The sequence below is a fragment of the Protopterus annectens genome, chromosome 12.part0, assembly GCF_019279795.1.
Source record: "Protopterus annectens isolate FY-2018-M chromosome 12.part0, PAN1.0, whole genome shotgun sequence".
NCBI classification, from domain to species: Eukaryota; Metazoa; Chordata; order Ceratodontiformes; family Protopteridae; genus Protopterus; species Protopterus annectens.
The window spans coordinates 1150420791-1150447660 of NC_056746.1; the positions used below are offsets into that span (position 1 = coordinate 1150420791).

At 41.4% G+C, this 26870-nt stretch overlaps 1 protein-coding gene across 1 annotated transcript in view; it reads left to right on the forward strand.

Annotated features, from left to right (window-relative positions):
* Window positions 1-26870, forward strand: part of GSS (glutathione synthetase) — an 880848-nt gene that overhangs the window by 177491 nt on the left and 676487 nt on the right. Inside the window, exon 5 of the mRNA XM_044090175.1 lies at window positions 9343-9459. Coding sequence (XP_043946110.1) covers window positions 9343-9459 — 117 coding nt within the window. The remainder of the gene's footprint in view (window positions 1-9342; window positions 9460-26870) is intronic.

Sequence of the window (26870 nt, forward strand, 5' to 3'; positions counted from 1 at the left end):
GCTGGATTTAGTTCATGTGTCTGAACAAGTGGGTAAGCATTCTTTGCAATGTGGTTTTGATGCTGTACAGGCCTCCTCGAGGGTGGCTGCCACTAGTTCTGTTCTTCGCAGGCATGCCTGGTTGAGGGATCAGAATTTAGCTGAGCATGTTAAGTCAAGGATTTTGGATGCTCCTTTACAGTCTGATGTGTTGTTTGGTTCGCCTGTGGAAGCAGTTTTAAAGAAAATGGAGGACAAAGCTAAGTCTATGCAAACTGTTAAAGATTTTTTGCAGGTGCAGCCACCAAAGTTTAGTAGAAATTGGCCTACTAAGGGATGGACATATCCTGCTTATGATTCCCAGTCTAGGGGTAGGTCTAGACGTGGTAGGGCAGAGCTCAAGGTTCTTTTAGGCCTAGAACAGGGAGTTCACCTGCTCAGACTTCTGGTGAGGGCAGGGGTCAGTCCTTTCGTAAACAGACCCAATGACCTGCCTTTTCAGCTGCCAGTAGATTCTCGCCTGGCAGCTCCTTTGGGAGGAAGACTGTCTCTTTTCAAAGAAAATTGGGATTTAATTACTCAAGACAGATGGGTGTTGGATATCATTCACCACGGTTACAGGTTTTATTTCCATACATTGCCCCTTTCAAAGGCATGCCAGACGTTCCTCCTCCACAAAGGAAAGAGGCTCACAAGCAAATTTCTCTGTTACTCCAAATAGGGGCCATTCAGCCAGTCCCTGTATCAGAAAGGGCCTAGGATTTTATTCTCGCCTGTTCCTAGTACCAAAGAAGGGGAACACGTGGAGACCAATTTTGGATTTATCTATCCTCAACACTTATCTGGACATTCCCAAGTTCAAGATGTTGACGTTACAACAGCTTTTACCTCTGCTGGGCAAAGATCACTGGATGGTAACTTTAGATCTCAAGGAAGCTTACCTTCATGTGCCTATAAGACTAAGTTGCAGGAAGTATCTGCGTTTTCGAGCTGGAAATTCTCATTATCAGTTCTCTGCATTGCCCTTTGGCTTATCTACTGCCCAGAGTATTCACAAAGGTTCTGGCTCCAGTGATAGCTTACTTCAGGCTAAAAGGAATTCAAATCTATCCTTACTTGGACGACTGCCTGATTCTGGCTCAAGAAAAGGAAGACCTTCTACAGCATCTGGAATATGTTATAGCAGTGCTAAGATGCCTAGGGTATTCTGTGAACGAAATAAAGTCCAGTCTAGTACCCTCTCAAGACATGTGCTTTCTGGGTGTGAGACTGAATACAGCAGCCCAGATGGCCTTTTAACCCCGGACAAACAAAAGAGTCTATCCCTTTACTTCCATCAACTATCTCATCAGTCCGTGCTGACTGCAAGGACAGTCCTTCAAGCATTAGGGTTCATGGCATCTTGTATTCTGGTGTTTCCCAATGCCAAACTGCATATGAGGAAGCTGCAATGGTATCTCAAAAATGTATGGACACAGCACTGCCAGGATTTGGACACTGTCATTCAAATAATACCTTGCCTTCAAAAAGAATTTTTGTGGTGGGCTCAGGAATGTCACCTAAACAAGGGACTCTCTGTGACCCGGCCAGAGGCGAGTCAGATTTTAACGACAGATGCCTCGGACATTGCTTGGGGAGCTCATCTAAATGGAAAGTGGATACAAGACAAGTGGCCTGCCAGACTACAGCATCTACATATCAACATGAAGGAGATGTTAGCAGTCCAGTTTGCATTAATGGCTTTCAAGGAGTTACTTCTTCCAGGGCAGGTGTTGATTCTAACAGACAACACAACTGTCATGTGGTACATCAACAAACAAGGGGGAACACATTCTTATCCTCTATGCAGGCAAGCGATGATTTTATGGGAGACTGCGCTCAGCTTGCAACTAACTCTTCAGGCAAGGTTTCTGCCGGGAGCACAGAACTCCTTAGCAGATGTGTTAAGCAGACAAATCATGGATCCCCACGAGTGGAAACTGGATCTTCATGTATTTCAGAAATTGACAGTGTCATGGGGAACTCCAGACATAGATCTGTTCGCTTCTCCACTAAACCACCAGCTGCCAAAGTTTTGCACAAAGGGGTTTCATCACTCAGCTTGGAAAGTGGATGCTCTTTCTTTCAGTTGGAAAAATCTTCATGTGTATGCCTTTCCACCTCTGCCTCTTCTTCCAAAGGTGCTCTTAAAGGTCAGACAAGACAAGCCAAGGATGATTTTAATAGCTCCAGATTGGCCTCGGCAACACTGGTACCCACTACTAAGGAGTCTGGTAAGGAAGCCTCCATGGCCCTTACCTTTGATTCCACACCTGTTATCTCAGAAGGACGGTCATCTGCTCAATGTCAAGCTTCACTCTCTTCATCTAACAGCCTGGCATATTCTGTGTTGAAACACAGCAGGTCTCAACTTCCTCAACAAGTTTTAAATGTGATTATGGAAGCTAGAAGACCTAGTACAAGGAAAGTGTACGCAGAAAAATGGAAGAGGTTTTTATTTTGGAGTACAGCAAAGAATTTGGAGATTTCTGAGCCTAATTTGAGTGTGGCTCTTCAATATCTTTCTGAGTTATTGGACAAAGGTTTGTCCTTCTCTTCCATTAAGATTCATGCTGCAGCAATTTCAGCTCACTATGATTGTGACCCACCATTGTTTTCGCATCCTTTGTTCAAGCAGTTTCTTAGAGGGGCAAAGAATATAAGACCCCCACGTGAGCTCCTACTCCTGCTTGGGATCTCAATTTTGTGTTGGAAAAACTTACTCTACAACCTTTTGAGCCTGCCACTGCTGAATTGAAATACTTGTCATGGAAGACTGCTTTTCTGTTGGCTATTACTTCTGCAAGAAGGGTGTCTGAGTTGCAGGCCCTTATGGCAGTAGAGCCCTTTTGATTTTCCATAAGGATAGGGTATCATTACGTACTAATCCTTCCTTTATGCCTAAGGTGGTTTCTAGTGTGGCTTTAAACCAAACTATTCATTTGCCTACTTTTTATGCAGACCCCCAAAATAAAGGGGAAAAGATTTTGCACACTTTAGATGTACACAGGCAATTGCGTTATTATTTAAGCAGGACTAAGGATTTTAGGCAGTCTCAGCAGCTGTTTGTTTCTTTTGCTTTGAGTTCGCAGGGCAAGCCTGTGTCAAAACAAACTATTTCTAGGTGGATTGGGTTTTGCATTGCATTTTGTTATTCCCATCATGGCAAGGAGATTCCAGCTGGGATTAGGCCTCATTCCACTAGGGCTACTGCCACTTCAACAGCATTTCTAAGGGGGGTGGCAACTAAGGATATTTTGGAGGCAGCTACTTGGAGTTCAGTACATACTTTCTCTAAGCATTATCACCTTCCTCTCTACTCTAAGTCTAGGGCTGGTTTTGCCACAGCTATTTTGCAAGGCATGTTGTCAGCTCCTGCTTCTTTATGATTTGCCAGCCTCCCTTACCTCTGCTTTGGGATTCTACCCAATAGTTAGGACTGCAGCAATGTGGAATGAAGAACATAGTACAGTTTTGTACCTACCATAAATGTAGATGTTTGAGGATCCACATTGCTGCAGTCCAATTTACCCTCCCTCCTTCCCTCTGTGTTTAGGGGTGGTTGTGTAGGTGAGGTTATATGCTGATATTTTTGTATATATTTTTGTATATATTGTACATATTTTTGGTGCAGGTATTTTGGGCCTTGTCTTTTTAGGGTCTTCTGACATCTGGGGCAAGAAAAGACTGAGGATATGACGTCGGTCATGCGCATTAGTACCCTGACGTACTGACGTCAGTCTAATGCGCCCTGACCGACATCAGCCATATACTCTGGTATTCGGGCCGACTGGACAGCGGACTACCCAATAGTTAGGACTGCAGCAATGTGGATCCTCGAACATCTACATTTATGGTAGGTACAAAACTGTACTTTTTTTGCATCCTGAGATTTTCCTCTTTTTTGCAACAGTTTCTTCCTTCTGTTGTATAGTTTGTTTATAGCAGGGGACCACCAGATTGGCTTCCTTTTTTTGGAGAAGAGCATCTTGGTTCTATTTGAGATGGCACGATTCATGCATGAGTGGATGTGCTAGTACAGTGCCTTAGTGTAGGATTCTGCAGTCGAACTTCCAGATCCCGTCTGCTTGAATGTTGTGAAGTTTGTCACTCCTGACTTCAGTAGCTTGAAGTTGGCTTTGGATAAGTTTTTTAAGGAGGTTTCCTTACTGGGGGGGTGGGGGTGGAATGTGGATGTCAAGGGTGATTTGCTTATGGTCAGACCTGACCAATGAGGGGGTGACCACTGGTGTGGAGCATCTATCTCCCATGTTGGTAATGACCAGGTCTAGGATATTGGAGCCCCTGGTGGGACAATGGATTAGTTGATCCAGGGCATTGGAATTTATGAATTCCAAGAACCGTTGGGAAAAGGAGTTGGTACCCAAGTAGTTTTCCCAATTGATGGCAGGGTAGTTGAAATCACCCAGTATTAGGTTGTTTGGTTGTATCTTAATATTTTCCAGTATGTTTAGAAAGGTGTAGTGAGAATCTTGGGGCATGGTGGTGGATCTGTAGCAATCTACAGTTTGGATTGCAGTCTTACCTAGTGTTAGTTGCACCTGGAGAATTTCAAATGCATTGTGTTGGGCAACTAGCCTGGAGGTGTGAATATCCTTGGTGAATATGGACACTCCTCCACCTTTAGTGTTTCGGTCTTGGTTTTGTGGCTGAAAAGTGTGGTAAGAATTGTAGCCTGGTATTGCAGGGGTGCTCTCTGGAGCCTTGAACCAGGTCTCAGTTACTGCACAGATATCGATGGTCTCCATTTTTAGGAGTGCCTCGAAGAGAGTGCATTTTGAAGTTTAGACTTCTAGTATTGAGTAGCATTACCTTCAGATTTTGCATGCTTGTATCTGTTACGGTAGTGGTTTTATCCTTTGAACCTTGCCTAAAAAAGGCACTGTAGGGGTGGCAAGAGCTTTAGCCAGTAACCTGAATCCCAGGGGTGACAGGTGCAGACCATCTCTGGCAAAGCATCGTGGTTTGTTGATCATGTCTTCCCAAGCAAACAAATACTGGATCCCCTTTGAATGACACCAGAAGCTTAGCCAATTGTTGAAGTCGATCATTTTGTCCTTATACTGTGGTATCATTTTGGGCGAAGGCAGGATGCTACTCAGGGCTAGGGTCATACCTGCCTGGGTCACATATTCCAAGAGCTCTTCCATGTCTCTTTTCATGTAGTCCAGGGAGGTACGTCTCAAGTCATTCACTCCAGCATGGACAATATTTGTACTTGTTGTGGAGTGACTTGAGTGCATGCGTTATGTGGCGGATCCTGGCACCTGACAGGCAGCTGACTGTAATTTACTCCTTGTTCAGCCTGGTGAGTGGGACATCAGTGTGCCTGACTATAGAGTCACCTATGACTAAAGTGTTTGGTACATTGTCTTGCCTTAGGGGCTGTTGTTGGATGGCACACTGGTGTTGTGAGCTATGTGTCACTTTGGTTGCGACTGGTGTTTGTTTGCGTTTCGGCTTTGGAGGTCATTGTTGCTTGGGCAGGTTAATGTTAAGGGCCTCCGCATATGTGGGTTTAGTGCTGCTATGTGTGGGTGTTGATGGTGTGGGTTTTGAAGGGCTATGAGTTGCTTGAGGTGTAATGCAGGTCCAGGCAGTGTAGTGACAATGACTGAATTACAGTTAATGTACCCAAATCATTATCTACTACTGGCTTTTTCCATCACCTTTGTTTTTCACAGTGGTAGAGGTGTAATTATCCTGCTTTTCAGAGTGTAACTGTATTGGCACCCCAAGAAAAAAGAAAGAAATGTTTAGATGAAGCATATAGTTAAGGAAATAGTATAAAAAAATGAACACTGGTGTCAGATACATACATGTGTTCTTTGATTCACCTTCCTAATTGTATCAAATGATATTCTTTAACACATCACCACAGGTTAAGAGCATGTTTCAAATGTGCAGTTTTTAACACTTTTCCAGTAAATAGTGAAACAAAACATTTGAACCAATAATGACAAGGCTCCCCATTTCAGAATGTTTCAACCATAAAAAGCCACTCAAACTGCTATCATCATGATCCACTAATAATAGTCAATATTCAGTTTCTGCTGAAGGAAAAGTCATCTGAATAAGTCCACATTAAAGAGAACTGTAACTAACTTTGCATTTCAATGCTTCATCTACAAATTCAGTACCTTCAGCCCTTGAAGAATAAAATTGCCTATGTTACTTATAAAAGAGGGCTGGTGATGTGCAAAAGGGAATGGCTGTCAAGCCAGCAAATAGGTTCATAATTAGTAGACATCTCATCCAAAGGAGGACATCATTCCTCCATGCTACAGGTAGTGTCAGCAGTTGATCTGTCTGGTGAGGGAAGAGAACCCACAGCCTTCTGCACTAAAGGCATGTACACTACCTGTTGCACCACTGACACTGAATAACACAACTATGAAATTCTGACTTGACATACTGACATTGATAGGCTGTAATCCTCAGAGATTTACAAAAATGAAAAAAGAAATAAGTAAATGAATAAGAACCAGCAGTTGTTGGTGTGAAGGTTTACAGCACTGTCTTGCCAATTTTCAAGGCTCAGGATTTGAATCCTGAGCAAAGCCAGCCTATCTGGGGCATTTTTACACACACACACACACACACACACACACACACACACACACCCACACCCACCATGTTTTCCAGCGCTCTGGCATCACTTCTTAGCTATCAAATCTTGGCTGTGGTGCATGTTATACTCGCCATTTCAGCACTCTGGCATCAGCCCTTGACCATCAAATCTCCCAGTCTGGCTTCAGCTGCAGAACAGACCTTACACTCTGTGTTTCGGTGCTCTGTCTTCTCCCACTGTGCTTGCTTAGCTATCCACACAGAGTCCTGCTCTGGAAATCTCCTGTGGTGCAAATGTTAGGATGTCACAAACGCACGCAAAATCTCTCATGGTGCAAACATTTGGATGTTACACTTCCAGCAAGCTGGCGTCAGTCCATGTCATCATATCTCCCACTGTGATTGCTTAACTTTCAAATCTGGCAGCACTGGAGGTTTACAAGTCTTGATGTTCTTTTTTTTTTTTTTTTTTTTTTTTTCAGAAGTCTCCCATGAGGTCCTAAAGCCCTTCAGGTTTTACGGACATCTTTTGGCCTTTTATGTATAAATGATTTTTTTTTTTTTTTTTGTTCAGCCTCCCAAGCCAAAACAGGTCCGAAGCAACTGCCTAGGTTGCATAGTGCTGGATCCAGCTTTGAATTAGGGTACCCTTTTGGTAAATGTACTGCATCTGTTTGGCTTTCTAGTTATAATGCAAGCCTTATTCAGTTTTGTTATGACTCTGTCGAGAAGTCTATTTAATTATGTTTCAGACCCAATTCTACTTGGTGGTAGTGGGAGTAAGAGCAGCCTAGAAGAACAACAAATTGAGATAATTTCTTGAAAGCAGTATAAGCCACTGAGATTTGCATACAGTGACTTGGCCAGAATTATAAACTGAATTTATTTATTTTATTTTATTGTATTTAACATTGGTGGTGCTGTGGTAGCGTTGTCGCCTCATAGTTAGACGTTGCACGTTCGATTCTCAGTTAGAGCGTCTTCTGTGTGTCGGCATGCGTGAATGGGTGTTCCTTCGTTGAAGGTTGTGCGTTAGGCCCGGCAAGCCAGCACGTAAAAATCTACTGCCAATCATTGCGGACCAGTGTTCTGCTGTGGCGACCCCTAACCGGGAAAAGCCGAAAGACAGTTTTTTTGTTGTATTTAACATTTGTTTTACCAGGATAATCCAACTAGACAGCTAGTGTCCATTTTCAGCGGAGTCCTGGAAAGAAAAGCTCCAAGAAGTTACAATGTGAATACATGGTTATTAAAGAATAACAATAAGTAGAATAGCAATAAGTAGAATAACAACGAGTAGAACAGCAACGAGTAGAATAACATTGAGTAGAATAGCAACGAGTAGAATAACAGTGAGTAGAAATCCGCGGTGGTGGTGCTGCGGTAGCGCTGTCGCCTCACAGTAAGACGCTGTCTGGTTCGACTCTCAGCTAGAGCATTTTCTGCGTGGAGACATGCGTGAATGGGCGTACCTTCGTTGAAGGTTGTGCGTTAGGGTTGGCAACTCAGCATGTAAAAATCAACTGCCAATCATTAGCGGACTGGAGTTCCGCTGTGGCGACCCCTAACCGGGAAAAGCCGAAAGACACAACAAGAAAAACAGTGAGTGGAATAGCAACGAGTGGAATAGCAACGAGTGGAATAGCAACGAGTGGAATAGCGACGAGTGGTATAGCAATGAGTAGAATAACATTGAGTAGAGTAACAATGAGTAGAATGCTGACATTTCTAGCAGGCATGGCAGTTGAATGCAAAAATAGTCGGATAACAAGTGGTAGAATGCTAACATATAAAAGGCAAAAACAGTTAAATGCAATACAATCTCGTACAGTCAGGAAATCACAAATCTTATAGTACTAGTACAATATATGTACATGAGGTACTCAGAGAAGGTGCATATTTACACAATATACAATGCACATAGGGGGACCAAGATTACAGTGAAAAGAATGCATCAAGTCAGTCTTAAGACTTAGGGTCTTTATTAACCAGTGTTCTTTAGGTAATATTATATGGGAAGGGTTCCATATGGAGCATAAATAAAAATTGTTCTTCTATCCAGTAGTTATTACTATTTAGACAGAAGTTAAGGAAATATAATGCATTTTTATGTGATACCTTAACTATATTATATATTTAACTTTATTTTTAGCATTTGGAAGAGACTGTAGTACAGACTGACTTGTGTACACATGCTGTATTTATTTTAATGGTGGGGCAGATGCTACTGCCTTAATATGGTTGGTTCCTTCAGAGTCCTTACTCCTTACCTAAGTGGTTACTCCCCTGTAGCCTGGTTGACAACCAGAGACCTACTGAGGTACATAATTTCCAGCTCAGGCAGCTGTTTAGTAATTGGGAGGTTGGAGTTGCTGTTCCTGGTTGGTAGAATATACAACTGGTTTGTAAACCCTTGCTGAGTATTTAAACTCAGTTGTGTTTACTGCAGAGCTGGAAGTGAAGTCAGATGTCGGGGGTTATGGTGAGTATCTCATATTACTGTATTGTGCTGTGAATCTGGATGTGTGGGTGAAGTGCAGATGAAGCTTTAACTGGGAGGGTGAAGTTCACCTTAAAAATTTGTTATATCATTTTAAAAGTCACCATTCAGATTTACATCATTCCATTAGAATGTTATATGTGTAGGATGCTTAACTTTACATCACATATTTATTCATAAGACCTGTCTTTAATGTCATATTAACAATCTTTTTATTTATTTGGTTTTACTAGGCATATACTTCATCTTTTAGACAAATATGATGACGTTTCAAGGCTGCCAGACAATAATCCATCAAAGGGCATTGCTGAAGGAATCTCAAAAGCCTGGGAACTGTACGGTTCAGAGAGGTGAGTTCACAAAGTGAAGTCTTTACTTTTCAGTCCAGTTTTAGAAGTGAACACAGAGCAATTTTTACTGCAGTAGATGACATTGGCATGATCATGTAAGTCTTGTCAGTCCCTGAATTTAAGTGGTAAGTACTTTTGTGTTATCCTTAGGGTTGATAACTGTAAATGTTATTGCTGTGAAAATGTGTTCTTTCAACTTTTGGGGGAGTTTAGGTATGTTACAGCAACACCACACTATTGAAAGCACCAAAGAAGAAAATAGAACCACCAGCTAGTAATCCACAGGAAATTTATTTTAAAACACACTCTGACGTATCGGCTCCACAAGCCTGCAAGGAGTATAACATTCACAAAATGTTGCCTGCCTATATACACCTACCAATTAATTAATTATACAATTAAACATAAATTATTGACTTTCAATAAAACATTACACAAAAAAATCCAATTAATTTCATTATTTAACCACTTAGGGGACAATGTGCCAAACTTTAAAATTTAAGTAGACTCTTTAAAAAGCAATTTATTTTTTAGTTCATTTTCATCATCATATGTGTAAATTTTCTCCAAAATTGTGCCTTTCAGATCATTAACATTACCATTGAGAAATTTATTAAAGTGCACAGCTATTGCACTTTCCTCCCTCTTATTAACTATGTCCCTAACATGTTCTAATAATCTAGTTTTAAATGCTCTTTTTGTTTTTCCAATATAAAACTTGTTGCAAGAACACTTCAGAGCATATACATTTACACTAATAAATCTGTAAGATTTCTGCCCCTCCTAAATGACATAATAGGGGCCCCTAATTTATGCAAACAAGAATCATTTGTACATAAAATATACTCCCAATAATACATTAATAAGTTTTTAACTATAACACTAATGCTACTAAAAGTAGTAATAAAATATATATTTTCCTGTTTTTTAATTTTATTATTTATTTTATATCTTTGTGTACATCTCTTAACAGTGGGCTATAAAACATATTCTTTTAAGAATTTATTCCAACTTTCTTCTAATAATTCTTGATCAAACCCTCTCATTTTGAACATATTAATTGCATTGCACATTTCCCTTTTATAATCAGATTCATTATTGCATAGTCTAAAAATGCAAATAAATTCCCCAAAGGGCATGGAATGAATAGTATGGGTCGGATGACAACTATCTGCCCTTATGTATTGTAGTCCACTAAAAATTTTCTATGGACACTAGTTTGAATGGACTTATTGTTACTACCATCTAAATTCACATCCAGGAAAGATACATTTTTCCAACTTTCAGACCATTAAACTCTAACCCAAACCTATTATTTCCTAACATCTTATTAAATCCTTCTACTTCCTCTTCACCATCTTCACACAGGAAGATTAGATTGTCAATAAATCTGTAGTAAAGTTTAACATATCTGTGAAAGAATTCACTTCTATATATTTATATATATATATATATATATATATATATATATATATTCATTTTCGAGTAAGCCCAAGCTAAGGTTGGCATATGAGGGGTAAAAGCCGCCCCCATTGCGGTTACACTTTTCTGTCTTTACAGAGCTTCTCCAAATTAAAAAAAAATATGTTTAAGACAAAAATCCAACAGCTCTACAATATATTCAGTAGATGGACTTTGGCCCCCCAAAAAATCTTATGGATTCTAACCCAAAATCATGATTTATTTTGGTGTAAAGTCTTTTTACATCAATGGTAACCCAATACATTCTCACCCCCCCCCCATTGAACTGTCTTAATTTTGTTCAAAAAATCAAACACATCTTGAATATAGGCTGGCAGCAATTTAACTTTAGGTAATAGGTGAAAATGGAGAAATTGGCCCATTTTATACAAAAAATATTTCCTTCCGGATACTATAGGACGTCCCGGAGGATTTGTTAAGGATTTATGTATCTTAAGAAGGCAATAAAATAGAGCCATCTCACATCCTTCCACTCCAAACTTCTTTTTGATATCTTTGTCAGAAAAGTAGCTCAACCTACTACCTTTTTTTGAGTAAATTGGTGTACTTATCTATAGCTTCTTTGTATACTCTTAATTCCACATGTTCATATACACTACCGTCCTTTAAATGTTCATTACACATGTTTAAATATTGAACATAATTACTAACTTGTTTCCTTTTGTCTGCAGGTTTCAAAATAATATCTTTCCTTTCACTTAAAATTTTCAAAGTTTTCCATTCTTCTTTCGTTATATTAAACCCCACGTTTTTAAAGTCAGCAAATTATTTCTCTTTTGCAAACTGTAGCATCAAATGAACATGCTGAACATTTTCATTTAATATTGGAGGCATACATTTGCTTTTGTAAATTACTTTGCTAGTATCGAACAGTGTATAGGCATTATATTCTTCCTCAGAACAAGAGTAAAAGCTATCACTGTTCATTTCATCCACACTTTTATCGCCCTCTATTGGAGAACCACTAACATTTATACTACTAAAAAAATTTTCAAATGTAACTTTCTAAAAAAGCAAAACAAATCGGTTTTAAACTCATGCAGTCTTAGAATAACAGTCGGCACAAATTTAATACCACAATTAAGCACATTATACTCCCTGTTATTCAGAGTATAACCAGATAAATTAATAACATAACTGTTGCAGTTATTCATCACAGGTAAATCACCATTTACCTCTTTTAAAGTAATGCTGTTGCTGTCCATCTTTAAACTGTCCATGGCGGGATTCTCTCTCTTTTCTCCCTTGGGGACCTCCTTTTGGGCCATTATCATTATTCCCCCGAAAAATGTGTTGAAACTGTTCACCCTGCTGTGCATTCGGCAATCGTGGATATTCATCCCTTTCGTCTTCTCCGGCTGAATTCAGCCCTTCTGAATTGGAGAATGATGTATTCGGGTGTTCTCCCTCTTCCTGAAAGTGTATGCGTCTCCCATACCTTTTCTGATTGGCTCGAGATACAAAGGCCCTCCCGTTGTCATAGTCACACAAATCATGAAGCAATTTGACTTTTTTCCGCTCAATATCACCCTCATAAGATTTCCATTTGTTATTGATGTCACACAGAAATTTATCTGAATATTCATAACTTAAATTATTTGTCAATGATGAACATGTTTTCTTGATTTGTTCTTTCAGTTCATTTTGTTTTAATCTATCCCTTTCCAACAGAATGGATATCCACTCCATTGTACACTTACGAGTGGCAGTAACCCATCGCTGATGAAAAACTTTATCTGTGACATTGTCCATATTAAATGGTAACGAAGGGTCTTTGTATGCTCGTAGACCCCGAGGAGAGATATCTAGCTCAGTGTATCTCTGTAAACTCTGAATATTAAAAAAAGTAGCTGTTTCTTTGAACATAAGCTTTTCAAGTTCCTCACATAACGTTTTATTTTCTGCTGACAAGGTAGAAGTAATTTTACGGCCAACCGCTGCAAATGAATTATTGTATCTTTTATTACGATCTTCTTCCAATTTTTTCCACACATTAGGTACAGTCACTATGTTATTAGCATCATTAGTAGTAGTTTGGTTATTGGGTAAACTCATAACATTACCGGAAACATTCCGACGGTCACCTAGCTGAAAAAAACTTTCAAGTGACTTCTGTGTTCCTTCACCACTACAGTCACGAAATAAACGAGGCAGGTCCACATTGGGATCAGTAGCCATCCTGGACCAAGCAAATTACAGCAACACCACACTATTGAAAACACCAAAGAAGAAAATAGAACCACCAGCTAGTAATCCACAGGTAATTTATTTTAAAACACACTCTGACGTCTCGGCTCCACAAGCCTTCAAGGAGTATAACATTCACAAAAGTTTAGGTATGTTGTCAATTGCAATGCAAAATTTGTATACTCTTTTGATGGTGTGGATCAGTCTTAGATTAGTGAGTTAATTTGTAGTATAGTGACAAACTCTCACTGATCTGTGGGACTTTTTTAGGGGTGGTCCAGTGTGTAAGTTTCACAGGGCAGTAAACATTTAAAAAAATGTTAGTAATAAGTAATGAAGAAAAATTGTTTTAGTTTATATCTAAATAGTAAAACAGTTAACTTAAAATCAGTAGTCACTATGTGCTGGTTAGTATCACTACAGTGATTGCAAATAGAGACTGCCATTCCCAGAAATACTGATTGAGTTTTTGTGATGGAGAGAGAAGTGGAAACTTGTTAAATCAACAGGCAGTTGATGGTGCTGTGCTGCTTACACGGTAGATCAACTAGTGATTGGGTAACCCTACTGTTAGCAAGATGTGGTATGACAGAGTGTGTGTGTGTGTGTGTGTGTGTGTGTGTGTGTGTGTGTGTGTGTGTGTGTGTGTGTGTGTGTGTGTGTGTGTGTGAATGAGGATGGTCTCACAGTGATCATTACTCGAAAAATGGATAAACCGTCGTTTTGGAGTTACAGTGGTACAAGAACACATAAGACACAGCTTTGTGAAAACGTGTTAGCTTTGTACTGTTATTAATTGCAAAACTGTGAAAATAAAAAATAGGTTTGAGTTAGGTCTTTACATTTAACGTTCTACTTCTATAAAGTTGTTTCAGTATTTCCCTTAGAGTTGTAGTGAGAAGTATGTACAAATCATTAGAAGGCAGGTAACTTCTGAGAGGGGCTGACATTTTAATAAATGTGGCCCACCCATCTTCTGTCAGTATATATTTTTAAAGGAGATGTGCAGTATTTTCATTAAATAGCTTATCTGCTTTTCCTGTGTACACATTTCAGCAGTAGAGCAGAAGTGAAGGAGCATGACATTAGTTTCTCAAGTTGTTAATGTGCAGCCTATGGTGTCAGTGAGAATGCTGCAAAAACTGTCTTGTCTTTTTGATTCAGTGAACCACCACTTCTGTAAAGAGAATTTTGCAGTCACTTTGTAGTTTAGCACTATAGCAATGCCTCTTTCTTTGCTGTATTCTGTTTGCTGTGCTGCTGATGGCATTGGAGTTTCTACTACCCACTGAGATTGCAACTTCTTTATTCTTGCAGTTGATTTTGGTGCATTTTGTCAGCTACAGGTGCCCTCCTGTTGAGTGCCTGGCTGATTATCTCAGCATTCGTGATCCCTCTTGTTGCACATTTGAGCTTTAATAAGAAGATGGTTAATCTGACCCCATCTCTACCATCACCAGGTTTCACACTTGCACAGTGCTACTAAGCATCCAGTAGGTGCTGTGATGTTTCTGTTACTCGCATTTTGCAAAATGGAATGGCCAGAGAGGGACCACAGTGGGTGGGGTATTGTCGATTGACAGGCAGCATTTTTAATGGCAACAGAAGGTCTACAACTGCTGGTACCAGAACTAATGAAGGTGGTGGATAATGGAATGGCATTGTTCTTGGTGGACATATGGGAAGAGACCGAGAACAAGAGAAGAAATGGTGATCAACCAAATAAAGTATTAAGCTGTGCACAGAGCAGCTCAGCAATACCAACTTTATTTCTTTACAGTGTGCAAGCGCCACCTCAAGTTGTGCATCTAGCCTTCTAAATAGCATGAAACATGACCAGTTGGGCCCTCTGGAATTGCCATTTAATTGTAGCCTCCAAACAGGCTTCATGCCTCATAAATGGAGAACAGCAACAGTTATCCCACTGCAGAAAGGTGGGTTATCTACAGACTGAACCAAAAATACGCAGGGTAGACTGAGTGCACGGATTAAACCATAATTAACAGAAGTGCAAAAATGAAATCCAGCACAAAGGAAAGATAGAAACTTTGAAAATTTATTGTGGCAAGCTCCATAAATAAAATATCCACAGCAAACCGGTTTTGGCTGAAAGTTCAAGCCTTCTTCAGTGCAAAAAGTATATTCATTAGAGCAAACCCTAGTACCTGCTTATATATGTGTGCATAAATTAGCCAAAAGGGCTTAGTACCTTAATTAGAGTGTTTAATCATTAGTCAAACAGTAGTCAAACAATCCAAAGCTGAAATTAGCTTAACTCATTCAGGCCTGGTCTAAATAGAGCACTTAGCCTGATTATCCAAGAGGATTCCTTATTATTTAATATATTATGCTAGCCGGCTTTGGATGTCCTATTCATTTGTATTTTATCAGTGATGGTAAAAGTAAATTTAGCAGATGTTCTTCGTTCCCCATTGCTGCAGTCCTTACTATTGGGTATAGTCCGCCGTCCAGTCGGCCCGAATACCAGAGTATAAGGCTGACGTCGGTCAGGGCGCATTAGACTGACGTCAGTACGTCAGGGTACTAATGCGCATGACCGACGTCATATCCTCTGTCTTTTTTGCCGCATGGTCCGATGCAGAAGCAGTTTTGCGAGTGCAGGTTGGCGTTATGAAATATTTCCGAAACCGGAGTTTCAGACCGAAACAGAGTTGGCTAAGTACCCCGTTGGGGAACATTTTGGTTTTTTCTTGCCTCAGTATTTAACCGGATGTCAGAAAAAGTGAATAACTGTATTTCTTGTGGGAAACAGATACCTCATAGGGATTACCATACCTTGTGTATACCTTGTTTAGGGCCTGAGCACGACGTTGTTGGTTGCCGCTCTTGTGCTAGGTTTAACAAACGCACTATTAAGAGGAGGTTAGACTGTGCCAGGTTAGTGTTTGGGAAGCGTTGCAATTATAAAATGCCGCGGGATGCTCCGCGCCCGCTTCGTCTAAGAAGCGCAAGGACAAAACAGCGAAGCCTAGGGTTGATGAACCGGCAGTCCCGGACGTCGGTTCTTTAGAAGGCTCAGTGGAGCCAGAGGTTTTGCCAGGAGTTTCCATGGAGTCTCAGGCAGAAACTTTACTGTTACAGGATGTGCCTTCTCAGGAGGTAGGCCAGGCTGAGGGGCTTCTCAGGTAACTGTTCTTCCCTCTCTTCCCAAGGTAGTTAGAGCCTCTCCTTCTGTTGCCAAAACTTCTTTGAGAGGTAGGCCAAGTTCAGCTTCAGTGGGGGCTTCTCCTAGCATTTCGGGTTCTGTACCTAAGAAACATATGCTTAAAATGGCAGAAGATTTGATTACTATGATTAGAGGTTCTATGCCCCTCCTGATAAGAGGCCTAGGGTGGAACCGAGTTTGATAGTTTTGAACAGTGTTCAGAGGCTTCAGAGTCTTCTGGAAGACTTGCAGGAGTATCCTACTTATTCTGATTCTGATGTGGATGATTCCACTCCTACAGCTTCTCCTCCTGAGGATTTCTCATTTTCAGAGACTCTGCATTCCATGAGAGAGCACTTTAAATGGGAAGGCCAGGATTACTCTGATTCCAGGAAAAGGCTTAGGGAATTCTTGTTTTACCCCAGCATAGGCCCTTAGCTATTCCTCCTGTGTTGAATGTGGTGGAAGATGTTTTTGCAGAGGCTTCCCTGAACCCTGACTCTTTGCCTCCTGCTCCAGTTAAGCCTGATAGGTATTATAGGGTGCCCGAAGCTCATAAGTATTTGTTTAAGAGTCCTAGGGCGGACCCAGAAACTATTTCTCAAGGGCCTAAAGGTGTTAAGGCTTCTGTGGTTAAAAATCCTGTTCCCACTGATAAAGAGGCAAGGGCTTTGGATAGGTGGGGAAAGAAAGTGTATACTTCTTCCACTCTAGCCATGAGAGCGTTGAATTGTCAGTTTCACATGCTAAAATATCAGAATTATCTCCTTTCACAATTAAAATCTAAGGTGGATGCTTTGGCGGAAGGTATTGAGTGTAAAGAGTTGCTGGATTTGGTTCATGTGTCTGAACAAGTGGGTAAGCATTCTTTGCAATGTGGTTTTGATGCTGTACAGGCCTCCTCGAGGGTGGCTGCTACTAGTTCTGTTCTTCGCAGGCATGCCTGGTTGAGGGATCAGAATTTAGCTGAGCATGTTAAGACAAGGATTTTGGATGCTCCTTTACAGTCTGATGTGTTGTTTGGATCGCCTGTGGAAGCAGTTTTAAAGAAAATGGAGGACAAAGCTAAGTCTATGCAAACTGTTAAAGATTTTTGCAGGTGCAGCCACCAAGTTTAGTAGAAATTGGCCTACTAAGGGGTGGACATATCCTGCTTATGATTCCCAGTCTAGGGGTAGGTCTAGACGTGGTAGGGGCAGGGCTCAAGGTTCTTTAGGCCTAGAACAGGAGCTCACCTGCTCAGACTTCTGGTGAGGGCAGGGTCAGTCCTTTCGTAAACAGACCCAATGACCTGTTTTTCAGCTGCCAGTAGATTCTCGCCTGGCAGCTCCTTTGGGAGGAAGACTGTCTCTTTTCAAAGAAAATTGGGATTTAATTACTCAAGACAAATGGGTGTTGGATATCATTCACCACGGTTACAGATTTTATTTCCATACAATGCCCCCTTTCAAAGGCATGCCAGACGTTCCTCCTCCACAAAGAAAAGAGGCTCACAAGCAAGTTTCTCAGTTACTCCAGATGGGGGCCATTCAGCCAGTCCCTGTATCAGAAAGGGGCCTAGGATTTTATTCTCGCCTGTTCCTAGTACCAAAGAAGGGGAACACGTGGAGACCAATTTTGAATTTATCTCTCCTCAACACTTTTCTGGACATTCCCAAGTTCAAGACGTTGACGTTACAACAGCTTTTACCTCTGCTGGGCAAAGATCACTGGATGGTAACTTTAGATCTCAAGGAAGCTTACCTTCATGTGCCTATAAGGCTAAGTTGCAGGAAGTATCTGCGGTTTCGAGCTGGAAATTCTCATTATCAGTTCTCTGCATTGCCCTTTGGCTTATCTACTGCGCCCAGAGTATTCACAAAGGTTCTGGCTCCAGTGATAGCTTACTTCAGGCTTCAAGGAATTCAAATCTATCCTTACTTGGACGACTGCCTGATTCTGGCTCAAGAAAAGGAAGACCTTCTACAGCATCTGGAATATGTTATAGCAGTGCTAAGATGCCTAGGGTATTCTGTGAACGAAATAAAGTCCAGTCTAGTACCCTCTCAAGACATGTGCTTTCTGGGTGTGAGACTGAATACAGCAGCCCAGATGGCCTTTTTAACCCCGGACAAACAAAAGAGTCTATCACTTTACTTCCATCAACTATCTCATCAATCCGTGCTGACTGCAAGGACAGTCCTTCAAGCATTAGGGTTCATGGCATCTTGTATTCTGGTGCTTCCCAATGCCAAACTGCATATGAGGAAGCTACAATGGTATCTCAAAATGTATGGACACAGCACTGCCAGGATTTGGACACTGTCATTCAAATAATACCTTGCCTTCAAAAAGAATTTTGTGGTGGGCTCAGGAATGTCACCTAAACAAGGGACTCTCTGTGACCCGCCAGAGGCGAGTCAGATTTTAACGACAGATGCCTCGGACATTGCTTGGGGAGCTCATCTAAATGGAAAGTGGATACAAGACAAGTGGCCTGCCAGACTACAGCATCTACATATCAACATGAAGGAGATGTTAGCAGTCCAGTTTGCATTAATGGCTTTCAAGGAGTTACTTCTTCCAGGGCAGGTGTTGATTCTAACAGACAACACAACTGTCATGTGGTACATCAACAAGCAAGGGGGAACACATTCTTATCCTCTATGCAGGCAAGCAATGATTTTATGAGAGACTGCGCTAAGCTTGCAACTAACTCTTCAGGCAAGGTTTCTGCCGGGAGCACAGAACTCCTTAGCAGATGTGTTAAGCAGACAAATCATGGATCCCCACGAGTGGAAACTGGATCTTCATGTATTTCAAAAATTGACAGTGTCATGGGGAACTCCAGACATAGATCTGTTCGCTTCTCCACTAAACCCCCAGCTGGCACGGTATTGCACAAAGGGTTTCATCACACAGCTTGGAAAGTGGATGCTCTGTCTTTCAGTTGGAAAAACCTTCATGTGTATGCCTTTCCTCCTCTGCCTCTTCTTCCAAAGGTACTATTAAAGGTCAGACAAGACAGGCCAAGGATGATTTTGATAGCTCCAGATTGGCCTCGCAACACTGGTACCCACTACTACGGAGTCTGGTAAGGAAGCCTCCATGGCCTTTACCTCTGATTCCTCATCTGTTATCTCAGAAGGACGGTCATCTGCTCAATGTCAAGCTTCACTCTCTTCATCTAACAGCCTGGCATATTCTGTGTTGAAACACAGCAGGTCTCACCTTCCTCAACAAGTTTTAAATGTGATTATGGAAGCTAGAAGACCTAGTACAAGGAAAGTGTACGCAGAAAAATGGAAGAGATTTTTATTTTGGAGTACAGCAAAGAATTTGGAGATTTCTGAGCCTAATTTGAGTGTGGCTCTTCAATATCTTACTGAGTTATTGGACAAAGGTTTGTCCTTCTCTTCCATTAAGATTCATGCTGCAGCAATTTCAGCTCACTGTGATTGTGACCCACCATTGTTTTCGCATCCTTTGTTCAAGCAGTTTCTTAGAGGGCAAAGAATATAAGACCCCACGTAGAGCTCCTACTCCTGCTTGGGACCTCAATTTTGTGTTGGAAAAACTTACTCTACAACCTTTTGAGCCTGCGGCTACTGCTGAATTGAAATACTTGTCATGGAAGACTGCTTTTCTGTTGGCTATTACTTCTGCAAGAAGGGTGTCTGAGTTGCAGGCCCTTATGGCAGTAGAGCCCTTTTGATTTTCCATAAGGACAGGGTATCATTACGTACTAATCCTTCCTTTATGCCTAAGGTGGTTTCTAGTGTGGCTTTAAACCAAACTATTCATTTGCCTACTTTTTATGCAGACCCCAAAATCAAGGGGAAAAGATTTTGCACACTTTAGATGTACACACGCAATTGCTATTATTTAAGCAGGACTAAGGATTTTAGGCAGTCTCAGCAGTTGTTTGTTTCTTTTGCTTTGGGTTCAGGGCAAGCCTGTGTCAAAACAAACTATTTCTAGGTGGATTGGCTTTTGCATTGCATTTTGTTATTCCCATCATGGCAAGGAGATTCCAGCTGGGATTAGGCCGCATTCCACTAGAGCTACTGCCACTTCAACAGCATTTCTAAGGGGGGTGGCAACTAAGGATATTTTGGAAGCAGCTACTTGGAGTTCAGTGCATACTTTCTCTAAGCATTATCACCTTCCTATCTACTCTAAGTCTAGGGCTGGTTTTGCCACAGCTGTTTTGCAAGGCATGTTGTCAGCTCCTGCTTCTCTATGATTTGCCAGCCTCCCTTACCTCTGCTTTGGGATTCTACCCAATAGTAAGGACTGCAGCAATGGGGAACGAAGAACATAGTACAGTTTTGTACCTACCATAAATGTAGATGTTCGAGGATCCCCATTGCTGCAGTCCAATTTACCTCCCTCCTTCCCTCTGTGTTTAGGGATGGTTGTGTAGGTGAGGTTACATGCTGATATTTTTGTATATATTCTTGTATGTATTGTACATATTTTTGGTGCAGGTATTTTGGGCCTTGTCTTTTTAGGGTCTTCTGACATCTGGGGCAAGAAAAGACTGAGGATATGACGTCGGTCATGCGCATTAGTACCCTGACGTACTGACGTCAGTCTAATGCGCCCTGACCGACGTCAGCCTTATACTCTGGTATTCGGGCCGACTGGACGGCGGACTATACCCAATAGTAAGGACTGCAGCAATGGGGATCCTCGAACATCTACATTTATGGTAGGTACAAAACTGTACTTTTTATGTACTAAAGTGCGTTTGTAAATGGCGTTTGAGATTCTTTTATTTCTAATTTCACTTAGATGTTCACTGATACGATGTCTAAAAGGTCTGGACGTTTGTCCAACATAAAATGAAGAACAGGTGCAGGTGGCTAAATAGATGATCCAATCGCTACTGCAGTTGCCAAAACATCTTATTTGGTAAAGTTTAGATGTGTTGCAACTAGTAAATTCCTTGGTTTGAAATATGTGTGAACAAGCACTACAATGACAACAAGGAACACAACCTGTTAATGTATCACCAAATAAAGTTTTTTGTAAAGTGATAGATGGGTTCTAGCGTTTATAATGAGTTAAATGTGAATTTATTGTTCTACTTCTTCGATAAGAAAATGAACACAGTTCTACACCCCTGGTTTCAGTACACTCCTTCTATCCTTAACTGAACATGTACTAACTAAAAATGTTTTCCAATTCCAAGGTAAAGCATGCTGGCAGGTTCATGGCACAGCAATGGGAGCATCTTTCGCTCCTATTTATGCTGATTTGTTTATGGGCTTTTTGGAGGAACAGTTAATATATGATGATAGTAATAATCTTTTTCTCGATCAGCTGGATATTTGGAGGCGTTATTTGGGTGATTGTTGGATGGTGTGACGGGGTGATCAATCATATGTGCATGAATTTATCCAATATCTTAATGAGAACAAATGGAGGTATTCAGTTTACATTACACATTGAGTACCAGCAAATTATATTTTTGGATGTCACCATCACCAGACAGGATGATCATACTTTAGAGACTCAGGTACTTAGGAAATTTCCAGAATACAATACCCTATTACATGCTTCTAGTCATCACCCTCACCACATCATCAACAACATTCCAAAGTCACAATATCTACGCACTAAACATATATGTTCCTACGAACAAAGCCTTCAAACATGCCAACAGGATCTAACCAACAGATTGCTTACCAGAGGATACCGTAAGGATTGTATCTCTCGGACTATAACCCAAGTGGATCAAATAGATAGATCTCAACTTTTAGAATATAAGGACAGAACTAGTCATGACAGTACACAGAAATCACAACCCATTAGGCTAGTGACCACCTTTGGGGCCAATACGTATAGGTTCAAAAACATTATCAACAATCATTGGGACATTTTGTTGGCCCATGACCAATTGAACGGAATACTTGACTCTATGTTCATTTTCTTATCGAAGAGGTAGAACAATAAATTCACATTTAACTCACTATAAACGCCATAACCCACCTATCACTTTACAAAAAACTTTATTTGGTGCTATATTAACAGGTTGTGTTCCTTGTGGTCATTGTAGTGCTTGTTCACACATATTTTAAACCAAGGAATTTACTAGTTGCAGCACATCTAAACTTTACCAAATAAGATGTTTTGGCAATTGCAGTAGCGATTGGATCATCTATTTAGCCACCTGTATCTGTTCTTCATTTTATGTTGGACAAACGTCCAGACCTTTTAGACATCGTATCAGTGAACATCTAAGTGAAATTAGAAATAAAAGAATCTCAAACGCCCTTTACAAACACACCTTAGTACATAAAACTGCTAAATTTACTTTTACCATCATTGATAAACTACAAATGAATAGGACATCCAAAGCCGGTTGGCATAATATATTAAATAATAAGGAATCCTCTTGGATAATCAGGCTAGGTGCTCTATTTAGACCAGGCCTGAATGAGTTAAGCTAATTTCAGCTTTGGATTGTTTGACTACTGTTTGACTAATGATTAAACACTCTAAGGTATTAAGCCCTTTTGGCTAATTTATGCACACATATATAAGCAGGTACTAGGGTCTACTCTGATGAATATACTTTTTGCACTGAAGAAGGCTTGAACTTTCAGCTGAAACCGGTTTGCTGTGGATATTTTATTTATGGAGCTTGCCACAATAAATTTTCAAAATTTCCATCTTTCCTGTGTGCTGGGTTTCATTTTTGGACTTGGGTTATCTACAGACCCTGGATACTACATACCCATAATTCTCACTAGACTCGTATGCAAATCCATGGAAAGAATCATCATGGAAATGGACAGTAATGATAAAAGAAACCTCCAGACACTGGGCCCAACCCAGTTTGGTTTCATCAAGGGCAGGTCATGCCTACTGAACCTGATGGACTTCTTTGAGAAGGTCACTAAAGCAATGGATGCGGGCAGAATGGTTCACACTGCCTACCTTGACCTGGCCAAGACATTTGACACAATACTTCACACTGGCATTATTGACAAACTTAAGAGGTTAGGTATAAACCCTTATGTCACCCAGTGGATGGCCAGCTGGCTCACTGTCCGGACACAAGAAGTTTAAATTGGGGGACCCAAGAAGTTTGAATTGGGGAGTTTACCTCTACAAAGAAGCCAGTCACAAAAGGAGTTCCTCAGGATTGGTCCTAGGACTTCTCCTGTTTGGAATTTAATTCTCTGAAATCAAGGCCAATGTTAGTGACCTCTTGCTGACTAAGTTTTCTGATGATTGCAAATTAGAAGCAGTCATAGAATCCCCCACTGACACTCATGTTCTCCAAGAAGGGCTGACAAAGACAAATAACTGGTATCAGAGTCATGGACTAAAACTAAATGCCAAGAAATGCATAATAGTATCCTTCTGAAAGTCATCCATCCCTGGTTAACTATCATATTGACACTACACCCCTAAGAGGACACACACAGACAGTAATCTAATCTTTGACCATCACATGTCTACAGTAGTGAAGAAATCATTCTATGTTGTGCAACTTATAAACAGAGTTATGACATCCAGGTCCAAGAAAGTCATTGATGTTCTTCATCCCACATTGCTGCAGTCCTAACACTTGGGTAGTCCGCTGTCCCAGTCGGCCCGAATACCAAAGTATAAGGCTGACGTCGGTCAAGGCGCATTTGTCTGACATCAGGACGTCAGGGTACAAATGCGCATGACCAACGTCATATCCTTAGTCTTTTTTGCCGCATGGTCCGATGCAGAAGCAGTATTGCGAGTGCAGGTTGGCGTTCTGAAATTTTCTGAAGTCGGAGTTTCAGACCGAATCAAAGTTGGCTAAGTACCCCGTTGGGGAATATTTTGGTTTTTTCTTGCCTCAGTATTTAACCGGATGTCAGAAAAAGTGAATAACTGTATTTCTTGTGGGAAACAGATACCTCATAGAGATTACCATACTTTGTGTATACCCTGCTTAGGGCCTGAGCACGACGTTGTTGGCTGTCGCTCTTGTGCTAGATTTAACAAACGCACTATTAAGAGAAGATTAGATTGTGCCAGGTTAGTTTTTGGGAAGCGTTGTAATTACAACATGCCGTCGGATGCTCCGACGCCCGCTTCATCTAAAAAGCGCAAAGACAAAGCAGCGAAGCCTAGGGTTGACGAACCGTCTGTCCCGGACGTCGGTTCTTTAGTGGGCTCAGTGGAGCCGGTGGTTCTGCCAGAAGTTCCTTTGGATTCTCAGGGAGAGACTTTACTGTTGCAAGATGTGTCCTCTCAGGAGGTAGGCCAGGCTGAAGGGGCTTCTCAGGTAGCTGTTCTCCCCTCCCTTCCTAAAGTGGTTAGGCCCTCCCCTTCTGTTTCCAAGGCTCCTTCTAGAAGCCGGCCAGGGTTAACTTCAGTGTGGGTCTCCCCTAGTTCTTCAGGGTCTCTGCCTAAGAAACATATGCTTAAAATGGCAGAAGATTTGATTACTATGATTAGAGGTTCTTTACCCCCCCCCCGATAAGAGGCCTAGGGTGGAACCTGAGCTTGAGAGTTTTGAGCAGTGTTCGGAGGCTTCTGAGTCTTCGGCTGAAGACTTGCAGGAGTATCCTCCTTATTCTGATTCTGATGTAGATGACTCTACACCTTCGGCTTCTCCTCCTGAGGATTTTTCTTTTTCAGAGACTCTTCATTCCATGAGGGAGCATTTTAAATGGGAAGGTCAAGATTTCTCTGATTCTAGGAAAAGGCTTAGGGAATTTTTGTTTCTTCCCCAGCATAGGCCTTTAGCTATACCTCCTGTTCTGGATGTGGTAGAGGATGTTTTGCAGAGGCTTCCCTGAACCCTGATTCTTTGCCTCCTGCCCCAGTTAAACCGGACAGGTATTAATAGGGTACCTGAAGCTCATAAGTATCTTTTTAAGAGTCCTAGGGCAGACCCAGAAGCTGTTTCTCAGGGCCCTAAAGGTGTTAAGGCTTCTGTTGTTAAAAATCCTGTTCCTTCTGATAAAGAGGCAAGGGCTTTGGATAGATGGGGTAAAAAGGTGTATACTTCTTCCACTTTAGCCATGAGGGCTTTGAATTGCCAGTTTCACATGTTGAAATACCAAAATTATCTCCTTTCACAATTGAAGTCTAAGGTAGATGCTCTGGCGGAAGGTATTGAGTGTAAAGAGTTGCAGGATTTGGTTCATGTTTCTGAACAGGTGGGTAAGCATTCCTTGCAATGTGGTTTTGATGCTGTACAGGCCTCTTCGAGGGTGGCAGCCACTGGTTCTGTTCTTCAGGCACGCCTGGCTGAGGGATCAGAATTTAGCTGAACATGTAAAGACAAGGATTTTAGATGCTCCTTTACAATCTGATGTGTTATTTGGTGCGCCTGTGGAAGCAGTTTTAAAGAAAATGGAGGATAAGGCTAAGTCTATGCAGACTGTTAAAGATTTTTTGCAGGTCCAGCCTCCAAAGTTTAGTAGAAATTGGCCTACTAAGGGGTGGACTTACCCTTCTTATGATTCTCTGTCTAGGGGTAGATCTAGACGTGGTAGGGGCAGAGCTCAAGGTTCTTTTAGGCCTAGAACAGGCAGTTCGCCTGCCCAGTCTTCTGGTGAGGGCAGGGGTCAGTCCTTTCGTAAGCAGACCCAATGACTTGCCTTTTCAGCTGCCAGAGCCTTCTCGTCTGGCAGCACCTTTGGGAGGAAGGCTGGCACTTTTCAAAGAAAATTGGAGTGTTATTACCCAAGACAGATGGGTATTGGATATCGTTCACCACGGTTACAGGTTTTATTTCCATACCTTGCCTCCTTTCAAAGGCATGCCAGACATTCCTCCTATACAAAGAAAAGAGGCTCACAAGCAAATTTCTCTGTTGCTCCAGATAGGGGCCATTCAGCTGGTTCCTGTGCCAGAAAGGGGCCTAGGATTTTATTCTCGCCTGTTCCTAGTACCAAAAAAGGGGAACACGTGGAGACCAATTTTGGATTTGTCTATCCTCAACACTTATTTGGACATTCCCAAGTTCAAAATGTTGACGTTACAACAGCTTTTACCTCTGCTGGGCAAAGATCACTGGATGGTAACTTTAGATCTCAAGGAGGCTTACCTTCATGTGCCTATCAGACTCAGTTGCAGGAAGTATCTGCGTTTCCGAGCTGGAAATTCACATTATCAGTTCTCTGCATTGCCCTTTGGCTTATCTACTGCGCCCAGAGTATTCACAAAAGTTCTGGCTCCAGTTGTAGCTTTTTTCAGGCTGAAAGGAATACAAATCTATCCTTACTTGGACGACTGCCTGATTCTGGCTCAAGAAAAGGACGAGCTTCTTCAGCATCTGGAATATGTGATAGCAGTGCTAAGATGCCTAGGGTATTCTGTGAACGAAATAAAGTCCAGTCTAGTACCCTCTCAAGACATGTGCTTTCTGGGTGTGAGACTGAATATAGCAGCCCAGATGGCCTTTTTAACCCCGGACAAACAAAAGAGTCTATCCCTTTACTTCCATCAACTATCTCATCAGTCCGTGCTGACTGCAAGGACAGTCCTTCAAGCATTAGGGTTCATGGCATCTTGTATTCTAGTACTTCCCAATGCCAAACTGCATATGAGGAAGCTACAATGGTATCTCAAAAATGTATGGACACAGCAC